At 44.0% G+C, this 21,650-nt stretch overlaps 2 protein-coding genes across 3 annotated transcripts in view; both read right to left on the bottom strand.

Moving 5' to 3' along the window:
• Positions 1-10,647, bottom strand: part of xgb (x globin) — a 38,905-nt gene extending 28,258 nt beyond the window's left edge. The window contains exon 1 of the mRNA XM_061968698.1: positions 10,350-10,647. Coding sequence (XP_061824682.1) covers positions 10,350-10,513 — 164 coding nt within the window. The 5' untranslated portion in view covers positions 10,514-10,647. The remainder of the gene's footprint in view (positions 1-10,349) is intronic.
• Positions 10,648-14,181: 3,534 nt separating this feature from the next.
• LOC133611676 (pleckstrin homology domain-containing family G member 3) overlaps positions 14,182-21,650 on the bottom strand; it is an 81,227-nt gene continuing 73,758 nt past the window's right edge. For both annotated transcript variants that reach the window (XM_061968692.2, XM_061968693.2), the window contains exons 17-19: positions 20,524-20,631; positions 18,030-19,284; positions 14,182-15,419 (exon numbers count right to left, since the gene is read on the bottom strand). In XM_061968692.2, coding sequence (XP_061824676.2) covers positions 14,773-15,419; positions 18,030-19,284; positions 20,524-20,631 — 2,010 coding nt within the window. In that variant the 3' untranslated portion in view covers positions 14,182-14,772. The remainder of the gene's footprint in view (positions 15,420-18,029; positions 19,285-20,523; positions 20,632-21,650) is intronic.

Raw genomic sequence — 21,650 nt, 5'->3', positions numbered from 1 at the left:
TAACTGCTATAGCAGCCGCAACATTAATGCCGCCACAACGATGACTCTTGCTGACCTACTGCCTTCGGTAATGGCACCATTCCCAAATTATGTCGGCTCTATTGATAACCTCACTAACAACTTTGACAATGCCCTGCGCAAAACCATTGATAGTATAGCACCGCTAAAACAAAAAAGGGCCCCTAAAAGGCGCACCCCATGGTTTACAGAGGAAACCAGAGCTCATAAATTATCATGTAGAAAATTGGAACGCAAATGGCGCGCGACCAAGCTTGAGGTTTTCCATCAAGCATGGAGTGTTAGTTTAATATCGTATAAACGCATGCTTACCTTAGCTAAAGCTAAATATTACTCAAATCTCATCCGCCTCAACAAAAACGACCCTAAATTTTTGTTTAGTACAGTAGCATCGCTAACCCAACAAGGGACTCCTCCCAATAGCTCCACCCACTCGGCAGATGACTTTATGAATTTCTTTAATAAGAAAATTGAACTCATTAGAAAGGAGATTAAAGATAACGCATCCCAGCTACAACTGGGTTCTATGAACACAGATACAACTGTATCTACGACGGATACTGCAATACAAAATAGTCTCTCTCTTTTTGATGAAATAACATTAGAGGAACTATTACAGCGTGTAAGTGGGATAAAACAAACAACATGTTTACTTGACCCACTTCCTGGGAAACTTATCAAGGAGCTTTTTGTATTATTAGGTCCATCAGTGCTAAATATTATAAACTTATCACTTTCCTCTGGCACTGTTCCCCTAGCATTCAAGAAAGCGGTTATTCATCCTCTGCTCAAAAGACCTAACCTTGATCCTGACCTCATGGTAAACTACCGACCGGTGTCCCACCTTCCCTTTATTTCGAAAATCCTCGAAAAAATTGTCGCACAGCAGCTAAATGAACACTTAGTGTCTAACAATCTCTGTGAACCTTTTCAATCCGGTTTCAGGGCAAATCACTCTACGGAAACAGCCCTCGCAAAAATGACTAATGATCTACTGCTAACGATGGATTCTGATGCGTCATCAATGTTGCTGCTTCTTGATCTTAGCGCTGCTTTCGATACCGTCGATCATAATATTTTATTAGAGCGTATCAAAACACGTATTGGTATGTCAGACTTAGCTTTGTCGTGGTTTAACTCTTATCTTACTGACAGGATGCAATGCGTCTCCCATAATAATGTGACCTCGGACTATGTTAAGGTAACGTGCGGAGTTACTCAGGGTTCGGTTCTTGGCCCTGCACTCTTTAGTATTTACATGCTGCCGCTAGGCGACATCATACGCAAATACGGTGTTAGCTTTCATTGTTATGCTGATGACACCCAACTCTACATGCCCCTAAAGCTGACCAACACGTCGGATTGTAGTCAGCTGGAGGCGTGTCTTAATGAAATTAAACAATGGATGTCCGCTAACTTCTTGCAACTCAACGCCAAGAAAACGGAAATGCTGATTATCGGTCCTGCTAAACACCGACATTTATTTAATAATACCACCTTAACATTTGACAACCAAACAATTACACAAGGCGAATCAGTAAAGAATCTGGGTATTATCTTCGACCCAACTCTCTCGTTTGAATCACACATTAAAGAGTGTTACTAAAACGGCCTTCTTTCATCTCCGTAATATCGCTAAAATTCGTTCTATTTTATCCACTAGCGACGCTGAGATCATTATTCATGCGTTCGTTACGTCTCGTCTCGACTACTGTAACGTATTATTTTCGGGTCTCCCTATGTCTAGCATTAAAAAATTACAGTTGGTACAAAATGCGGCTGCTAGACTTTTGACAAGAACAAGAAAGTTTGATCATATTACGCCTATACTGGCTCACCTGCACTGGCTTCCTGTGCACTTAAGATGTGACTTTAAGGTTTTACTACTTACGTATAAAATACTACACGGTCTAGCTCCGTCCTATCTTGTCGATTGCATTGTACCATATGTCCCGGCAAGAAATCTGCGTTCAAAGAACTCCGGCTTATTAGTGATTCCCAGAGCCCAAAAAAAGTCTGCGGGCTATAGAGCGTTTTCTATTCGGGCTCCAGTACTATGGAATGCCCTCCCGGTAACAATTAGAGATGCTACCTCAGTAGAAGCATTTAAGTCCCATCTTAAAACTCATTTGTATACTCTAGCCTTTAAATAGCCCCCCTGTTAGACCAGTTGATCTGCCGTTTCTTTTTTTTCTCCTCTGCTCCCCTTTTCCTTGAGGGGGGGGGGGCACAGGTCCGGTGGCCATGGATGAAGTGCTGGCTGTCCAGAGTCGGGACCCGGGGTGGACCGCTCGCCTGTGCATCGGCTGGGAACATCTCTGCGCTGCTGACCCGTCTCCGCTCGGGATGGTGTCCTGCTGGCCCCACTATGGACTGGACTCTTACTATTATGTTGGATCCACTATGGACTGGACTCTCACAATATTATGTCAGACCCACTCGACATCCATTGCTTTCGGTCTCCCCTAGAGGGGGTGGGGGTTACCCACATATGCGGTCCTCTCCAAGGTTTCTCATAGTCATTCACATCGACGTCCCACTGGGGTGAGTGTTTCCTTGCCCGTATGTGGGCTTTGTACCGAGGATGTCGTTGTGGCTTGTGCAGCCCTTTGAGACACTTGTGATTTAGGGCTATATAAATAAAGATTGATTGATTGATTGACATGGCATTAATTGGGCCCCAAGTCATGTGACCAATAGCGACTCTGACCTACATATCACAGCTGAGGACTGAACATCCAACACATGCCTGTACTCTGTGTATGTATATATATATATATATATATATATATATATATATATATATATATATCCATCCATCCATCCATCTTCTTCCGCTTATCCGAGGTCGGGTCGCGGGGGCAGCAGCTTAAGCAAGGAAGCCCAGACTTCCCTCTCCCCAGCCACTTCGTCCAGCTCCTCCTGGGGGATCCCGAGGCGTTCCCAGGCCAGCCGGGAGAGATAGTCTTCCCAGCGTGTCCTGGGTCTTTCCCGTGGCCTCCTACCGGTCGGACGTGCCCGAAACACCTTCCTAGGGAGGCGTTCAGGTGGCATCCTGACCAGATGCCCGAACCACCTCATCTGGCTCCTCTCGATGTGGAGGAGCAGCGGCTTTACTTTGAGCTCCCCCCGAATGACAGAGCTTCTCACCCTATCTCTAAGGGAGAGCCCCGCCACTCGGCGGAGGAAACTCATTTCGGCCGCTTGTACCCGTGATCTTGTCCTTTCGGTCATGACCCAAAGCTCATGACCATAGGTGAGGATGGGAACGTGGATCGACCGGTAAATCGAGAGCTTTGCCTTCTGGCTCAGCTCCTTCTTCAACGGATCGATACAGCGTCCGCATTACTGAAGACGCCGCACCGATCCGCCTGTCGATCTCACGATCCGCTCTTCCCCCACTCGTGAACAAGACTCCGAGGTACTTGAACTCCTCCACTTGGGGCAAGATCTCCTCCCCAACCCGGAGATGGCACTCCACCCTTTTCCGGGAGAGAACCATGGACTCGGACTTGGAGGTGCTGATTCCCATCCCAGTCGCTTCACACTCGGCTGCGAACCGATCCAGTGAGAGCTGAAGATCTTGGCCGGAGGAAGCCATCAAGACCACATCATCTGCAAATAGCAGTGACCTAATCCTGCAGCCACCAAACCAGATCCCCTCAACGCCCTGACTGCGCCTAGAATTCTGTCCATAAAGGTTATGAACAGAATCGGTGACAAAGGGCAGCCTTGGCGGAGTCCAACCCTCACTGGAAACGTGTCCGACTTACTGCCGGCAATGCGGACCAAGCTCTGACACTGATTATACAGGGAGCGAACTGCCACAATAAGACAGTCCGTTACCCCATACTCTCTGAGCACTCCCCACAGGACTTCCCGGGGTACACAGTCGAATGCCTTCTCCAAGTCCACAAAGCACATGTAGACTGGTTGGGCAAACTCCCATGCACCCTCAAGGACCCTGCCGAGAGTATAGAGCTGGTCCACAGTTCCACGACCAGGACGAAAACCACACTGTTCCTCCTGAATCCGAGGTTCGACTACCCGGCGTAGCCTCCTCTCCAGTACACCTGAATAGACCTTACCGGGAAGGCTGAGGAGTGTGATCCCACGATAGTTGGAACACACCCTCCGGTTCCCCTTCTTAAAGAGAGGAACCACCACCCCGGTCTGCCAATCCAGAGGTACCGCCCCCGATGTCCACGCGATGTTGCAGAGTCTTGTCAACCAAGACAGCCCCACAACATCCAGAGCCTTAAGGAACTCCGGGCGGATCTCATCCACCCCCGGGGCCTTGCCACCGAGGAGCTTTTTAACTACCTCGGCAACCTCAGCCCCAGAAATAGGAGAGCCCACCACAGATTCCCCAGGCCCTGCTTCCTTATAGGAAGACGTGCTGGTAGGATTGAGGAGGTCTTCAAAGTATTCCCTCCACCGATCCACAACATCCGCAGTCGAGGTCAGCAGAGCACCATCCCCACCATACACGGTGTCGACACTGCACTGCTTCCCCTTCCTGAGGCGGCGGATGGTGGTCCAGAATTGCTTCGAAGCCATCCGGAAGTCTTTTTCCATGGCCTCCCCGAACTCCTCCCATGTCCGAGTTTTTGCCTCCGCGACCGCTGAAGCCGCACACCGATTGGCCTGTCGGTACCTGTCTGCTGCCTCAGGAGTCCCATGAGCCAAAAGAACCCGATAGGACTCCTTCTTCAGCCTGACGGCATCCCTCACCGCCGGTGTCCACCAACGGGTTCTAGGATTACCGCCACGACAGGCACCAACTACCTTGCGGCCACAGCTCCAATCGGCCGCCTCGACAATAGAGGTACGGAACATTGTCCACTCGGACTCAATGTCCAGCACCTCCCTCGTGACATGTTCAAAGTTCTTCCGGAGGTGGGAATTGAAACTCTCTCCGACAGGAGACTCTGCCAGGCGTTCCCAGCAAACCCTCACAATGCGTTTGGGCCTGCCAGGTCTGTCCGGCATCCTCCCCCACCATCGCAGCCAACTCACCACCAGGTGGTGATCGGTAGAAAGCTCCGCCCCTCTCTTCACCCGAGTGTCCAAAACATGAGGCCGCAAATCCGATAACACAACTACAAAGTCGATCATGGAACTGCGGCCTAGGGTGTCCTGGTGCCAAGTGCACATATGGACACCCTTATGTTTGAACATGGTGTTTGCTATCGACAATCTGTGACGAGCACAAAAGTCCAATAACAGAACACCACTCGGGTTCAGATCCGGGCGGCCATTCTTCCCAATCACACCTCTCCAGGTTTCACTGTTGCTGCCAACATGAGCGTTGAAGTCCCCCAGTAGAACGAGGGAATCACCCGGGGGAGCACTCTCCAGTACTCCCTCGAGTGAATCCAAAAATGGTGGGTACTCTGAGCTGCTGTTTGGCGCGTAAACGCAAACAACAGTCAGGACCCATCCCCCCACCCGAAGGCGGAGGGAAGCTACCCTCTCGTCCACTGGGTTGAACTCCAACGTGCAGGCTTTGAGCCGAGGGGCAACAAGAATTGCCACCCCAGCCCGTCGCCTCTCACTGCCGGCAACGCCAGAGTGGAAGAGAGTCCAGCCCCTCTCAAGAGAAGTGGTTCCAGAGCCCTTGCTGTGCGTCGAAGTGAGTCCGACTATATCTAGCCGGAACTTCTCCACCTCACGCACTAGCTCAGGCTCCTTCCCCCCCAGCGAAGTGACGTTCCACGTCCCAAGAGCCAGCTTATGTAGCCGAGGATCGGACCGCCAAGTGCCCTGCCCTCGGCTTCCGCCCAGCTCACACTGCACCCGACCTCTATGGCCCCTGCTATGGGTGGTGAGCCCATTGGAGGGGGGACCCACGTTGCCTCTTCGGGCTGTGCCTGGTCGGGCCCCATGGGGACAGGCCCGGCCACCAGGCGCTCGCCATCGTGCCCCACCTCTGGGCCTGGCTCCAGAGGGGGGCCCCGGTGACCCGCGTCCGGGCGAGGGAAATCTGGGTCCTTGGTTTGTGTTCTTCATCGAGGTCTTCGAGCTGGTCTTTGTCTGATCCCTCACCTAAGACCAGTTTGCCTTGGGAGACCCTACCAGGGGGCATAGAAACCCCCAGGCAACATAGCTCCTAGGATCATTGGGACACGCAAACTCCTCTACCACGGTAAGGTGGCAGCTCAGAGAGGAGTATATATATATATATATATATATATATATATTATGTCTATACATATATACATACATACTGTATATGATAGTATAGTGCACCTGCAACATCTGACCACAGCTAATGCAACACATCCATGAACTATATTAACAGTTTATTATTCACAGAACCCGTTTGTGGCCCTTCATTAAGTCTGCTTTTAGACACTAAATTTATTTGGCTGCACTATAACGTCTCCACTATTACTTATTGTACTTCTATTACTTAATAATTATTATTATCACTTCTACCATGTCAAATGTGAATTTTATGTACAATATACAGTTTGCTTGTTTTACATATTGCAGAGCTACTTTAGCATTCCCCTCTACTTCCTTGTTCCCAGCATGCTTCACTGTGAATATTAATACGGCAGCTGCTTTAGATCTTAGAAATTAATTTGTGTGTTTTTATTTTCTAAGTTGCTAGGTTACGTCCTTCCATGCCAGCTGAGTGCTTCCTTTGCTACGTGTTGACTTAACTTTATGCCTATTTCCCTTTTATCTCTTATTGCTTTCATCTCTGACACCATGACTGTGGTTGGTGTCCTTTGTAGTTTAACGTCTATTATTATTCTCGATCATTCAGGTTAATGTAATCTCAGGGCATTTGATCCATTGGAACTGGACTGTTAGATTGGTTTTAGAAGATGTTCTCATCTAATTCTATGAGCCTCCTGAGATACTGGCACCAGCCACTAGACGAGATCTGACCAATTTCAGTCTGAGACTAGATCTGACCATCCAAGTCTGAGACTAGATCTGATCATCCAAGTCTATGAGCATGAACTGATGAAGCCTACTCGGATGGGAGGCAGAACAGAACGTCTTCTAAGACAAACCAAACAGTCAAGTTGAGATCGATTAAATACCCTCAGACTTGTAGTTTAATGTTTTAATCAAATTTCTTGATCAGGGATTTTCATCCAAATTGCGTTATAGGCCACATTTGCTGAAAGCTAAAGACGGAGGACGCAGTTTTCCCCTCATCATTAGTCTTATTTTTCCTAACAATTTGTTGTTATTAAGGACCTGCTGCAAAAAACTAGTCTAAGATCATCTCTATGACAGCATTTTAGTGTGTTTAAGAAAAGTGTTTTGAACTGAAGTTGCAGGCCACCAGTTTTTTTTGTTGTTTTTTTTCAAGGTGGCGCCGCTGTACTCTCTGCTGTTGGCAGGAGCTCTGTGCTCTTGTGTCATCCTTTTGTGTTTCCCTCTTGTTTTCATGTGTTATTGTATATATATATTTTTTTGCCTTTTGGTTCGGGACCCTTTAGGACTGTGCGACAAGGGGTGGCACTTTCATGACTTCTGCGGTGCTTTTTTGTGAACTTCTGGATCTGCCTCCCGGGAGCCTTTTGGCCATGGAGACCAGCTGTTGGGTCTCTGCCTCACCAGAGTTCGTTTGGAGAGACTGGAGGAGATGCGGATGAAGAGACAAGGCTGCAGAGCTGGCGCTGAGTGCCGGGACGGACGAGCTTCACAAGTGTCTTGGCTGAATGAGCAGGTATCGGACACCTCAGTCTCCTTGGACGTATCCTCTCTCATCCATGTGGACTGGACACTGACCGAGTTAGTGGGCGGCTGAGAGTGGAGTCGGCTCTCTTGGTTGCTTTGCTGGGTCTGCTCCTGTCTCTGGCCATGCTCACTCCACCCCAGCAGACGATGGCGTGGAACACCGCAGAGGCCACCACAGTGTATATGTTTCTTTGACTTTTTATTCATAGCTGTATGTAGACGTGGCTGGTTGCATCAGCTCTGCTCTTTTAATGTCCTTTGTGTTCTTTTATGTTTCCCTCTAACACACATGTAAGAGGGATGTGTGCTATGACTATGAGTTGTTTTTCCCCTTGGCCTCAGTCTGGACCCCCTCTCCAGGGGCCCAGGCTTAGACCATTTTTTTTTTCTCACGCCACCTCCTTTCCCCCATTGTTTACCTGTATCTCACCTCACCTTTTTTGTACGGGGTGCCGGAAGTTGGCAGACTCGTCAGCGATCCTGTTCTGTCTCCCTGTAGTGTTTGTCTGATGTCTGATCTTGAATGGGATTGTGATGAAAATTGTAATTTCCCCTCGGGGATTAATAAAGTATTTCTGATTCTGATTCTGAATAGCCCAAATGATGAAGAAGAGAGGACCTATCTTGAGGAACACCACCAGTATAACTAAAGACGTTGAACAAATGGCTGCATCTGAAGTAGGCAAAATAAAGCAACACCTCACTTACATAAATCACATTACAAAAAAAAATGTGTACCTACCAAAAAGATAAGGACTTTGGGTTCTCTGAGGAACGTTATGTAAATCACAAGTTTGGACTTCAGTGTTGTATGTTTGCTAGCAGGGTTAAAATGTCAATGTAAGGATCTGCCGATGTGTTTACGGTGGTCCAAGTTCCTCTATACAACAGGAGCACTCCAGTGTTTTTACGAATTTGCTGCAAAAATGTTTGTCTTCCATGTTTTTAACTGCACTCTGGGAACGGTATGGTGTCATTCCTGGATTTGGCCCCCAGGAGAATAGCACTGCTATCCATCCATCCATTTTTTGTTGTTGCTTTTACTTTTGTAGCAGAAGTGGCTGCCCTTTAATGTCTTTAATGTCCTTTGTGTTCTTTGATGTTTCCCTCTTTTACACTGAGATAGGCTCCAGCACCCCCCGCGACCCTGAAAGGGACAAGCGGTAGAAAATGGATGGATGGACACATGCTTATATGTGCTATGGCTATGCGTTTTTTTTTTTACCTTGGCCTCAGTCTGGACCCCCTCTCCAAGGGCCCAGGTTGAATTTTTTTTTTCTCACCCCCCCAGCGTTTACATGTTTCTCACCTTTTTTGTAAGGGGCGCCGGAGGTTGGCAGACCCGTCAGCGATGCTGTTCTGTCTCCCTGTAATGTTTGTTTGATCTTGAATGGGATTGTGCTGAAAATCTTAATTTCCCCTCGGGGATTAATAAAGTATTTCTGATTCTGAACATTTACACAGGTGCCAAGAGGGCACCGACTTTCCAATGTCTTTTACACAGTATATCCGCACTAAATTGGCCCTAGTGTGTGAATGTCAGTGTGAATGTTGTCTGTCTATCTGTGTTGGCCCTGTGATGAGGTGGCGACTTGTCCAGGGTGTACCCCGCCTTCCGCCCGAATGCAGCTGAGATAGGCTCCAGCACCCCCGTGACCCCCAACGGGACAAGCGGTAGAAAATGGATGGATGGACGGATAGCTAGCGTTAACTGTCATTGAATGTATATTCTATCATAACAACAACATTACTGCAAATTGTTCGTTGCTTCTCTTGGACTGATTTTGTATGTGTCCATGCACTGCCTGCGCGTGCGTTTTTACGAAACCGGGTGAGTGACAGCCGTAAACACCAATCATTTTATTCGGGCCGGTAAAATGTTTTATTTCATAAACTTTGTAATTGTGAAAGATATAGGCAATTGCCTGACAATTGTCTTCTGTTAAACCACTAATGGTAACATAAGCTGTGGTCGTGTTGTATGTTTTGTTTTGAATAATGTTACAGTGAGGAAGTTGCAAACAGCACCTTTAAGGAACAGTCTTCAGCCATTAAGAGTCCACCCTTGAACATCATTTGTTTTGTACGCTGAAGTTATTATTAAAATGCCATCCATCCATCCATTTTCTGCGTGTCCCTTTTGGGGTCACGGGGGGTGCTGCAATCGGGCGGAAGGCGGGGTACACCCTGGACAAGTCGCCACCTCATCACTGGGCCAACACAGCTAGACAACATTCACACTCACATTCACACACTAGGGCCCATTTAGTGTTGCCAATTAACCTACCCCCAGGTGCAAAATGTTCAAATTAAAATATTTTAATAAAAGGCATGGAGAGGTAAAATAAGTCATCAGTTAAAATATTCCAACTGTGCCAAATTACAAATGTGTGGATCAAAAAGACGTGTACGTGTCCCTAATAAAGTGGCCAGAGCAGATGTGACACGCTCACGCGCACACACCAATCACCAGGTTATTGGGCAGCAGAGATACAATCTTGTTACTTTCTGGTTTGCCACAAGCTCCAAGTGAGGTCAGCACACAAAGAAATGAGACAATTCGTACACATTTTGTTTGTTGTAATAATACATGTGATCCTTATCTGGCTTCATAAAAGTCTTACCTGACGAACACGATGATGCCCACTTTAGCGATGTCGTCCTTGATCACTTTCCACGACTCTTTAATCATTTCAATGCTAGCTTCACTTAGACGTGAACCTTCCTCCAGGACCTTCTTCTCCCCCAAGTCCGCACTTTGCGCCAAGCCGGATATCGCACAGCCCATCCTTCATAAAGAAATATTATATTGTTCTCTAAAAGGTTCTAATGAAGTTATAAATTGTTGGGAGACTGGTGTGTGGGTGTGCGTGTGTGTTGCCTGTTCATCTGGTGGCGGAGTAACGGACGCTGGTTTGATCATTTAGGCTCATTGAACCTGTCATAGTGGATGTACAACTTCCGGTATTGTTTTTCAAAACAAAACCTTTAATGCAAGCACACGTTTCTGGTGGTGATTAATAAAAGCCAACGCTTTTATTTTGAAGGCCAATTCGTGCTAACAACCGATATTGCTTTGACGCCAGCGAGCCAACTTTGACGCAATATCTGATTTTTTAACTGCTTCACAAGTCGAAAACTAGCTATTGACTACAGTTGTAACTAAATGCTTAATAAATGAAAGATATAGGTAATACAAAGTTGTTTTACATGTATTTGTGCATATTAAAATGTCCATTTCATACACAATCGGGTGGAAGGCGTCGTACACCCTGGACAAGTCGCCACCTCATCGCAAGGCCAACACAGATAGACAAACAACATTCACACTCACATTCACACACTAGGGTCAGTTTAGTGTTGCCAATCAACCTATCCGCAGGCATACTTGCCAACCTTGAGACCTCCGATTTCGGGGGGTGGGGGGCGTGGTTAAGAGGGGAGGAGTATATTTACAGCCAGAATTCACCAAGTCAAGTATTTCATACATATATATATATATATATATATATATATATATATATATATATATATATATACATACAGGTAATTAAAAGCCAGTAAATTAGAATATTTTGAAAAACTTGATTTATTTCAGCAATTGCATTCAAAAGGTGTAACTTGTACATTATATTTATTCATTGCACACAGACTGATGCATTCAAATGTTTATTTCATTTAATTTTGATGATTTGAAGTGGCAACAAATGAAAATCCAAAATTCCGTGTGTCACAAAATTAGAATATTACTTAAGGCTAATACAAAAAAGGGATTTTTAGAAATGTTGGCCAACTGAAAAGTATGAAAATGAAAAATATGAGCATGTACAATACTCAATACTTGGTTGGAGCTCCTTTTGCCTCAATTACTGCATTAATGCGGCGTGGCATGGAGTCGATGAGTTTCTGGCACTGCTCAGGTGTTATGAGAGCCCAGGTTGCTCTGATAGTGGCCTTCAACTCTTCTGCGTTTTTGGGTCTGGCATTCTGCATCTTCCTTTTCACAATACCCCACAGATTTTCTATGGAGCTAAGGTCAGGGGAGTTGGCGGGCCAATTTAGAACAGAAATACCATAGTCCGTAAACCAGGCACGGGTAGATTTTGCGCTGTGTGCAGGCGGCAAGTCCTGTTGGAACTTGAAATCTCCATCTCCATAGAGCAGGTCAGCAGCAGGAAGCATGAAGTGCTCTAAAACTTGCTGGTAGACGGCTGCGTTGACCCTGGATCTCAGGAAACAGAGTGGACCGACACCAGCAGATGACATGGCACCCCAAACCATCACTGATGGTGGAAACTTTACACTAGACTTCAGGCAACGTGGATCCTGTGCCTCTCCTGTCTTCCTCCAGACTCTGGGACCTCGATTTCCAAAGGAAGTGCAAAATTTGCATGGTTGGGTGATGGTTTGGGGTGCCATGTCATCTGCTGGTGTCGGTCCACTCTGTTTCCTGAGATCCAGGGTCAACGCAGCCATCTACCAGCAAGTTTTAGAGCACTTCATGCTTCCTGCTGCTGACCTGCTCTATGGAGATGGAGATTTCAAGTTCCAACAGGACTTGGCGCCTGCACACAGCGCAAAATCTACCCGTGCCTGGTTTACGGACCATGGTATTTCTGTTCTAAATTGGCCCGCCAACTCCCCTGACCTTAGCCCCATAGAAAATCTGTGGGGTATTGTGAAAAGGAAGATGCAGAATGCCAGACCCAAAAATGCAGAAGAGTTGAAGGCCACTATCAGAGCAACCTGGGCTCTCATAACACCTGAACAGTGCCAGAAACTCATCGACTCCATGCCACGCCGCATTAACGCAGTAATTGAGGCAAAAGGAGCTCCAACCAAGTATTGAGTATTGTACATGCTCATATTTTTCATTTTCATACTTTTCAGTTGGCCAACATTTCTAAAAATCCCTTTTTTGTATTAGCCTTAAGTAATATTCTAATTTTGTGACACACGGAATTTTGGATTTTCATTTGTTGCCACTTCAAATCATCAAAATTAAATGAAATAAACATTTGAATGCATCAGCCTGTGTGCAATGAATAAATATAATGTACAAGTTACACCTTTTGAATGCAATTACTGAAATAAATCAAGTTTTTCAAAATATTCTAATTTACTGGCTTTTACCTGTATATATAAGAAATACTTGACTTTCAGTGAATTCTAGCTATTAATATATATTTATTTTATTATATATATATGTATATATATATATAAGAAATACTTGACTTTCAGTGAATTCTAGCTATTAATATATATTTATTTTATTATATATATATGTATATATATATATAAGAAATACTTGACTTTCAGTGAATTCTAGCTATTAATATATATTTATTTTATTATATATATATGTATATATATATATACATATATATATATAAATAAAATAAATACTTGAATTTCAGTGTTCATTTATTTACACATATACACACATTTACTCATTGTTGAGTTAAGGGTTAAATTGTCCATCCTCTATTCTCTGTCACTATTTTTCTAACCATGCTGAACACCCTCTCTAATGATGCATTGCTGTGTGGCACGCACAAAAGTGCTTTCATTAAATGCACTAGAGTCTGGAATCTTCCATCTTTCCCTAGCATGGCCCAAAACCGGTCAATCTTTGCTTCCTGAGGAAGATCTTCACTACTTCTTCCCGGACACAATCCAGGTCCAATCGCAGCTGCAGCTTGGAACTTACAAGCGTATTTCTTCATCTTACTCGTCGTCGGCGTCGCCACAGCTGTATCTTCCTCGTTCTTCTGCTTCGTCTCCTTGTTGTGTGCGCAGTTGTGCACTGCACTCTCTAAAAGCCCTAGATGTTATTGTTACATATGCATGTACAGTAGATGGCAGTATTGTCCTGTTTAAGAGTGTCACAACATTGCTGTTTATGCAGACAAACTGCTTTACGATAGACGAAAACGTGACTGCTGTTGTTGTGTGTTGTTACCGCGCTGGGAGGACGTTAATGAAACTGCCTAACAATAAACCCACATAAGAAACCAAGAACTCGCCCTCGATCATTCTACAGTTATATTGTGATTGGGCAGGCACGCTGTTTATATTGTGGGAAAGCGGATGTGAAAACAGGCTGTCGACACGTCACTCAGGTCGCGTGGAGCTGTAGGGGGCGTGGCCTCCAGCTCCGCCTGAATTTCGGGAGATTTTCAGGAGAAAATTTGTCCCAGGAGGTTTTCGGGAGAGGCGCTGAATTTCGGGAGTCTCCCGGAAAATCCGGAAGGGTTGGCAAGTATGTCCCCAGGTGCCCGATTGTAGCTGAGATAGGCTGCAGCGCCCCCCGCGACCCCAAAGGGAATAAGCGGTAGAAATGGATGGATGGATGGCATTTCATACACCTCACCTTTTGGTCTGTGAATCAGGGAAAAAGGTGCTACTAATCTTCCTGAGGGTTTGTTCATGAATACAGTCAAAAGACAATGTCAGTGGACTAAGTCACGTGTTTAATATTTGCATCAGTACGTGACGTTAGTGACAATTTCTGCTTTTTATTGCAAACAGCACACTTCAAGTAGGTTTTCTTTAATGAACACCAAAGAGGTCCATTTCTATTTACATGCCAATCTTTGCCCCAAATAGAGCGTCATAAATATAATTCATTAAAAAATATACATTTAGGAAAGGACTAGAGCTCCAGTGATGCCTGAAAACAACAATTAGTGCACAATGCTGTTATAATAGAAACTCTTTGGTGTGGTCAGCTTATTGAGGTCATGTTTTCCCTCTGCAACTCATCGTTTTATGCTTTAATATGAACAATAGTACAAAACTAGCGACCCCGAGAAGGACGAGCGGTAGAAAATGGATGGTTGGATAAAACTTAACAGATTTATATCATTATAAGACTAATGATGTTAATAGGGGGACTATTTACACATTTACATCAAGTCTCAAATGTACAAATATTGCAACACACCACATTGTTTCAACAAAACATCCCTTTAAGAGTCCAACACTGACTACACAACATGTTGTGGCGTAAAAGAAGGTTTCTCTGTCTCTGAAGATAAATTGTGTTCACGAGCTTGTGCTCAGGCTCTGAAACTTCTCCCGTAAACTCTTCACCAGGATACGTTCAGAAGTCTTTGCTGAACTCTCACCGGCCGACTCGGGGGGACAGTCAATGCTGTCCTGGAAGAGTTTGTTTCCCTCTGTCACGACACTGCTCTCCTGTGCGGTGGACGACGTTGGACTAGTCGAACAGCAGGTCTGCGCATGTTCCTGCAGGTTCTGCACTTCGTGAAGCGGATAAGAGCCAAGCATGTGGTCCAGAGAGCTACACCCACACAGCACATTAAACTGAGTCAGAGGCTGGTCTTGGTCACCTGTCTCCTTGCACCAGGTGTCAGATTGCCCTGCAGGACAATGTGTCGCTTCTCCATGAGGGTCCGTGTGAGAACAGCCATTGCATTTGTCCGTAGAACAATCCAGCGCCCCGTTGGAGGGGTGGGTGTTGTCTGCCTCTGGTGTGCAGGGGTTATATTTGGAGCGTAGTTCTTGTACGTCAGGCCAGTGGAAGTTCTCCTGCTGTGGGCTTTGTTGGCCAGAGGCTGTGCTGTGGGAGCTGGCTGCAGAACTTGGGGTCTGGACTGGACTTGGTGAATTCACCTCATGGATGACCATCTGCTCACAAAGGTTCAAGGGCAGTCTCAGGCTGGGTTTACCTGCAAACAGTGAAAACACCAAACGTCATTTTTTTTACAGTGCTTATGTTGTACTGGTTCAGCTCTACTCAAATCAGTTTTATACAGTTATATTGGCAACACTAAATTGGCCCTAGTGTGTGAATGTGAGTGTGAATGTTGTCTGTCTATCTGTGTTGGCCCTGCGATGAGGTGGCGACTTGTCCAGGGTGTACCCCGCCTTCCGCCCGATTGTAGCTGAGATAGGCTCCAGCGCCCCCCGCGACCCCAAAGGGAATAAGCGGTAGAAAATGGATGGATATATCCTACTTCAACGTAGTATCAGAGAAAAAAACCCAGCCACATTTAACGCATCAGTCATACCTAACAAGCTATGTGTGTGCTAAATCAGTTTATTCACGAGGAAACTAAGAAAACACATCACTGCAGTAAAGTATGGAGTTTAATACTATCATACGTTTATTGACTAAACGTAGGCAATATAGCCTAAAATCCATTTCCATCCATCCATTTACTACCGCTTATCCCTTTCGGAGTCGCGGGGGGTGCTGGAGCCTATCTCAGCTGCACACGGGTAGAAGGCGGGGTACACCATCTATGTTGCAATATATATTGCAGCCTTCTGCGAAAACGATATATATCACAATATATTACTTGGTATCTAAATATTGATAATACCATTTCAAAACAGATTACAAAGGTTCCTACACTAATTCGGCTGCTGACATATGCGGTAATATATTTCGTCATTACCAGTTGTATTATTTTCTCAGAACTTACTGATTTACCTGTTAATTTCTGTTGTACACGTTTATATTTATACTTCTGTTTGAATGTAATAATCACATATTCTTCTGTTGTTTAGATACTTTACATTAATTTTGGGCGATACTACAAAATTGGGTATCGATCCAATATCAAGTAGTTACAGGGGCAATCTTGGTCATACCAATGCTGATACTATTTTTCAAGATCAGAAGAAGAATTCAATTTTTTAATCAAAATTCTAATCAGACAAACACAGGAGGGCTCTGTGACAATATAAATCAAATTTTAAAATTATTTTCTACTATTAGCTCTGATTTTAATAATTTCTGGCCCTAAAGGGGAACTGAACTTTTTCTGCAAGTTTGCCTATAATTCACAATTCATATGAGAGACAAAACACCTATGTCTTTATTTTATTTAATGCATTTTAATTCGTAAATAAATGTACCGGTAAATAAAAGTCAGCTAACAATGAAATTAATGGGAATCATGGGGTCATTGCCTCCTTTGAGTCTTTTACGATCATAAAACCCAATAAATAATGATAACCCAATAAATAACAATACTCCATTTACATTTTGTATCAACCAAGTTTTAGGGATGTTATTATTATAAGCGCTAACGTTAAGGACCTACATTTAGCGGTGCATTGATCACAGTGAGGTAACTTCCTTATGCTGCTGTATTGATGTCAGAAGCTGGCGCTACTTCTTGCCTTGGAGATGGTGAAAGTTAATTCTAGATTATAAATCATGTCTCTCCCCTTGATAGTAAAATGATGGGGACATAAACTGAGAGGTTGGATCACTTAGACCGGCAATGGTGAAAAAGACAAGCGAAAACGCTGGTTTGCACCTGCCTTTTTTAAACCCTTCGCGAGGACTTTGAGTCATTCTTCATCTAAACGGGATTATATCAACATCCTAACAGTCGGCATCACGGTGAGAGCAGACATCGGACAGTAAGTGTTGTTGTTTTTTACCTTGTGATGCATTTGTGAAATGAATGCGCCGCTGTATGCAAATAATGAGCAAAATCTGTAAATATTAAATGTTATTCTGAATGTGCCTGTTACTACATTACATATACGTATACTTACAGTGTGTATATAAAACGTTGATGGAGGTGTTTGGATGTTTTTTAAGTGCTTTATAGGGCAGAATAGAGTGACTCCCTTGGTGCCATTGTAATCAAACTTTTGCTTGAATTTATAAACGTACGTGTTCTTGTCTTACATAAGGATTGTGAATGATAGGCAAAACTTCCAAAAAAGTGCAGTACCCTTTAAGTCTAGGGACTTATTTCCTGAGTTTGTAAACACTAACAAAAACAGCAAAAGATTTTGTGATAATAAAAACATTTAATTTAATCAGAGTAGTGTCGCCCATAACTTTGAATCGTTACTGTCGATATTTGTATTGATCTGCCCACCTTTGTTTATATTCAAGAGCTTTAGCATAGCTGTTAGCATGGCTTATTGTATCCTCCTACAGTGTGTAGTGTAATGTTAAGCTGTTCCTCATCCTTCAGTGATAATAATAATTTGATAATTACACCATGGAGGCAAGGATTGTTGAATTAAAAGCAGCTTTGCACTATGGAGGGACATTAGACTTTAGCTCACTAGAGAGGACGCTACATTCCATTGAGGACGTTCATTAGCATGTCGCTGTCAGATTTTTAGTACACATCTACAATGTGTCATCATTCATCAACGTACATTATCACAATATAACGATAGTATTAAAAGCTCCATCGTCGGCCAAATGTATGTAATTTATATCCTATTTGTAGATGTTACAATAGGCGATGATAAAAAGAGCATTAACTATGACTATGTGAACAACAACAGTCCAATTTTACCTTTTTTCTTCACCTTCTCCTGGAGTACATGAGGCATGTTCCTCAAGCTTTGTGAACTTGAAGTTTCTCGGTTCCTCTGCCAGACCATAGGTCGGTTGTTTTTGATGCGCTGGCTGTACTGACGCGCCAATTGGAACACCTTGTTCTTCATCTTGCCCATGTCCTGTAAGAGATGCTCCTCATCCACACTTGCTCTGAAGCTAATGATCTTTGGCAGTTGGACCAGGTTCTTTCCATGAAGTACTGAGGCCTTGAGATGTTTGGAGTTTTGATCGGCTACTAAAATGTTTGACCTATCTGAGACATGACTCGTTTCGCTTTCTTCTATGATTGCAGGTTGGTTGGAGTCCAAACAGTCAACATGTGCCTTTTTCTCCTCTTCTGATTCCATGTCTTGCCAGACTTTGATCATCTCTGATGAAGGTTGAAAGTCTTCATCTGTGGCACTCAAAGACCTCGTCTTAACGTCTTCTGGTCTTTCTGCTTCAGCCTTCAAGTGTATGTCTGGACTGGGAAGGTCAAAGACGGACCAGGAAGTGGGTCTATGTCGGGAGAGGACTTTCCTGTGGAGTGGAACAGCCTGCTGGTCTGGAATCGTGTTAAGCTGTCGGCTCAGGTGTCTCACCAGACCCGCCGGGATGTAGGAGAGACTTTCCCTGCGTTGGATGCTGAAGTTAGCATCTTGGTTCTCGGCGTGTTCGTAGTATGTCCTGATCTTGTGGATAAGGATGCGATCCTGTTTGGAGAGAGTAGACCTGCGCTCTACATCCGATTCATGCGCAGATGTATCGACCTCTGCTTGGGGATTTTCTTCAGAGACGGTGCAGTTTGAGGGGTTTATTAGGACTTCATTAGGGGTCAAAGGAGAGGAGCAGGCTAAGGAGTCCAAATCCTCTGAGACCAGGCTGCTACGCCTGGACAGGCCGCTGATGAAGCGCTCGGCGATGACACTTGCCTGATCCAACACGGAACAGGGTAGGATGCTCTTACTCCCCGCCAGCACCTCCTCATCCTCCTCAGAGAGCTCGCTGCTCATCAGCACACTAGTCTCCTCCACTGGAAGACCTGATGAGTCGCTACTTCCCTCTTCTTCCTCGCCAGTTTCCCCAAAGGTCTGCGCACGCTCCGGAGTGACGGCCTCTTGGGTTTGGGAAGACACGGGCGAGTAAGGGCGCAGGGGCTTCTGAGCCACCAGCTGATGGACGCTCTCTACTTTAGGAAGAGAGTTTGGAGGATGCAGCTCATTCAAATGGACCTGAATAATGAAGTGTGTTTGCAACAAGGCACAGATAGTTATAAAATATAAATTCCAAATAACAACAAGACTACAGTAGAACCGCCATTTACGAACCCCTCATTGAACAAACTTTTTGATTTACAAACCACAGACTAAATAAAAATATGCTTTGTTCATCCACACATTGTGTGCCTCGTAGCGCAGCCATTGTGGGCGGGCTGATCCATATCTGGTGCACTGTCGGTCGGCACAGCTGTCGTTAGCTACTGTGCTAATTGCTCCATTGTGTATTTTTTAGATCTTTTACGGCACATTTCTAGTTTTGCTAGTTCAACATGATTCCAAAGAAAGCAATGGACAAGCGATGTGTGGTTTGAAACATTCAGGAATTCACCCTACCTTCCGATGCACGTAAAGAAAATTAACTGACAAGGTAAATGGATAATCATTGTAGCGATTAGTAATAAAAAAAGTTAAGGTTAAGAAATGTTTTGATTTTATACAGAATGCACCACAGGGTGTATGCGTGTCAGCAGGGCATGGGTTGTACCCCTTGTTATGTTTGTTTGATATACAGTACTGTATAGCGCTTTATATTGTGTTCAAGTTGTAAAAACTCTTACTAAAACGGACTTTTATCAAGGCTAAAACCACAAATTTACATTGTTTTTTATAACAAATTTGCTTCAATATGCAAACTTCTCTATTTATGACCACTGTTCAAGAAACCAATTAAGTTTGTAAATCAAGGTTCCACTGTATAAAACATGATGAGCTGGAAAAACATTCTAATGCACTCTCCATTATCCAAATGGACTGTTTCAAAGTCAACTGAGCAGCTCAATTGAAAGCATCCACAACATTTGATTTGATTTTATTTTATCTCCAGAGACCCAATTAAGTTTGATTAGCGCAGCCCACTCTAAAGGACAACTAGTCCAACCCAAACACTCTACTACTGGTTATAAATAATGTCTATAGTGCTGATAAATGAGGGTGGAGATAAGGCAGAAAAAAACAAGCGTAATGTGCACTCTGCTCAGAGTAGCAGGAGCTGCGCCTCAGTTGAGAGTTGCAGCTGGTCGCAAAATCTAATTTTCAGTTTGAGAGCAGGTACTAATACAGTTGCACATGATTGAAATGTTGTCCTAGTGCGAAGTGCATCTATTCGTGATGTACAGTCAGTCCATCACAGCATTCAACAGAGAGAAAGTCCTGAATGTTTTTTGAGAAATAAACAAGAAAGTAAAACAGTACCTGTGTGGTCTTGCTCACATCTTTCTGGGTTTCTTCACAGCCGGAAGACTCTTCTGTCTCTTTTCTCTGTTTCTCTGACAGCTGAGCAGTATTGCTCACTGGATCCTCCTGCAAGATCCAAACAACATAATTTTGATTTCAACAGATTGTGACTAGGCCTGGGCTGATAACAAATATTGACCCATAAATTATTGCTGATCAACGATATTACTGTCAGCAATTTTTTGAGACCAATCCAAGAATTAATGCAATGGTAATATATAATAATAATATTGCAAGTAACTCTTTCAAACTGAATAAACATTGATTTTTCATAATTCAATAGTATTTTTTTTTTTTACCATGGATTATGATTATTCTAAATAAGTAAACAAAAATAAAATAGACTCTCCATCTCGGTTTGCAAAAATTGCACTTCAATAAATACTGTATTTAACATTTTAAAGTGCAGGTTTCCCTTGTTGGGTGTTTTAATATTTGCCTTCATTTTTTAACTAATTTGGCATACTGGCTCTTTTGTTTGTGGGGATAGGCTAATCTTGATCATTCGGTTTGAAGTTGAAATATACCTGCAACAGAACATTCGCAATCATCTTTTTTCAATCAAATTTTTGTCACTTTGCGGTGCTTCTCACTAGCGAAGCTTTTCCGCTGCCCAAAGCTAGCAGTCTAGCCAAAGATTGTGAACGACTGACAAGAGGGTTCATTCCCTTCATTTAATTCTCCTATTAAATAAACATGCTCAGGTGGTGCAGAGTGAACCCTTTTGCACCCTGTTTGCAAGCAACAGACGAATAAACACACCGACATGGAAATGTATCTAGTCTAGTTTCATTTATTGACTTATACATTTTTAATTAATTGACTTATTGATTACCAGCCCAGTCTGAACTGCAACTTTGACAAGCATATTTGTTGAAAAATGGAAAGTAAAATTGTTATCAAAGATAAATGTTTATCTCCTGTTATTTTAATTGTTGAATAAGATGGCTACATGATCCTTTGAAATGAAAATGGCACATTGTCAGTGGTTGTAATTCAAATGGAGACATGAATTTCATGATCCATCATATAAAAATAATCATGAAACAGAAGAGACATGACAAGAGAAGCGCATGCAAAAAGAG

This window comes from Nerophis lumbriciformis, linkage group LG08, assembly GCF_033978685.3.
Source record: "Nerophis lumbriciformis linkage group LG08, RoL_Nlum_v2.1, whole genome shotgun sequence".
Lineage (NCBI taxonomy): Eukaryota > Metazoa > Chordata > Actinopteri > Syngnathiformes > Syngnathidae > Nerophis > Nerophis lumbriciformis.
This window is presented reverse-complemented; position numbering and strand designations above follow the sequence as displayed.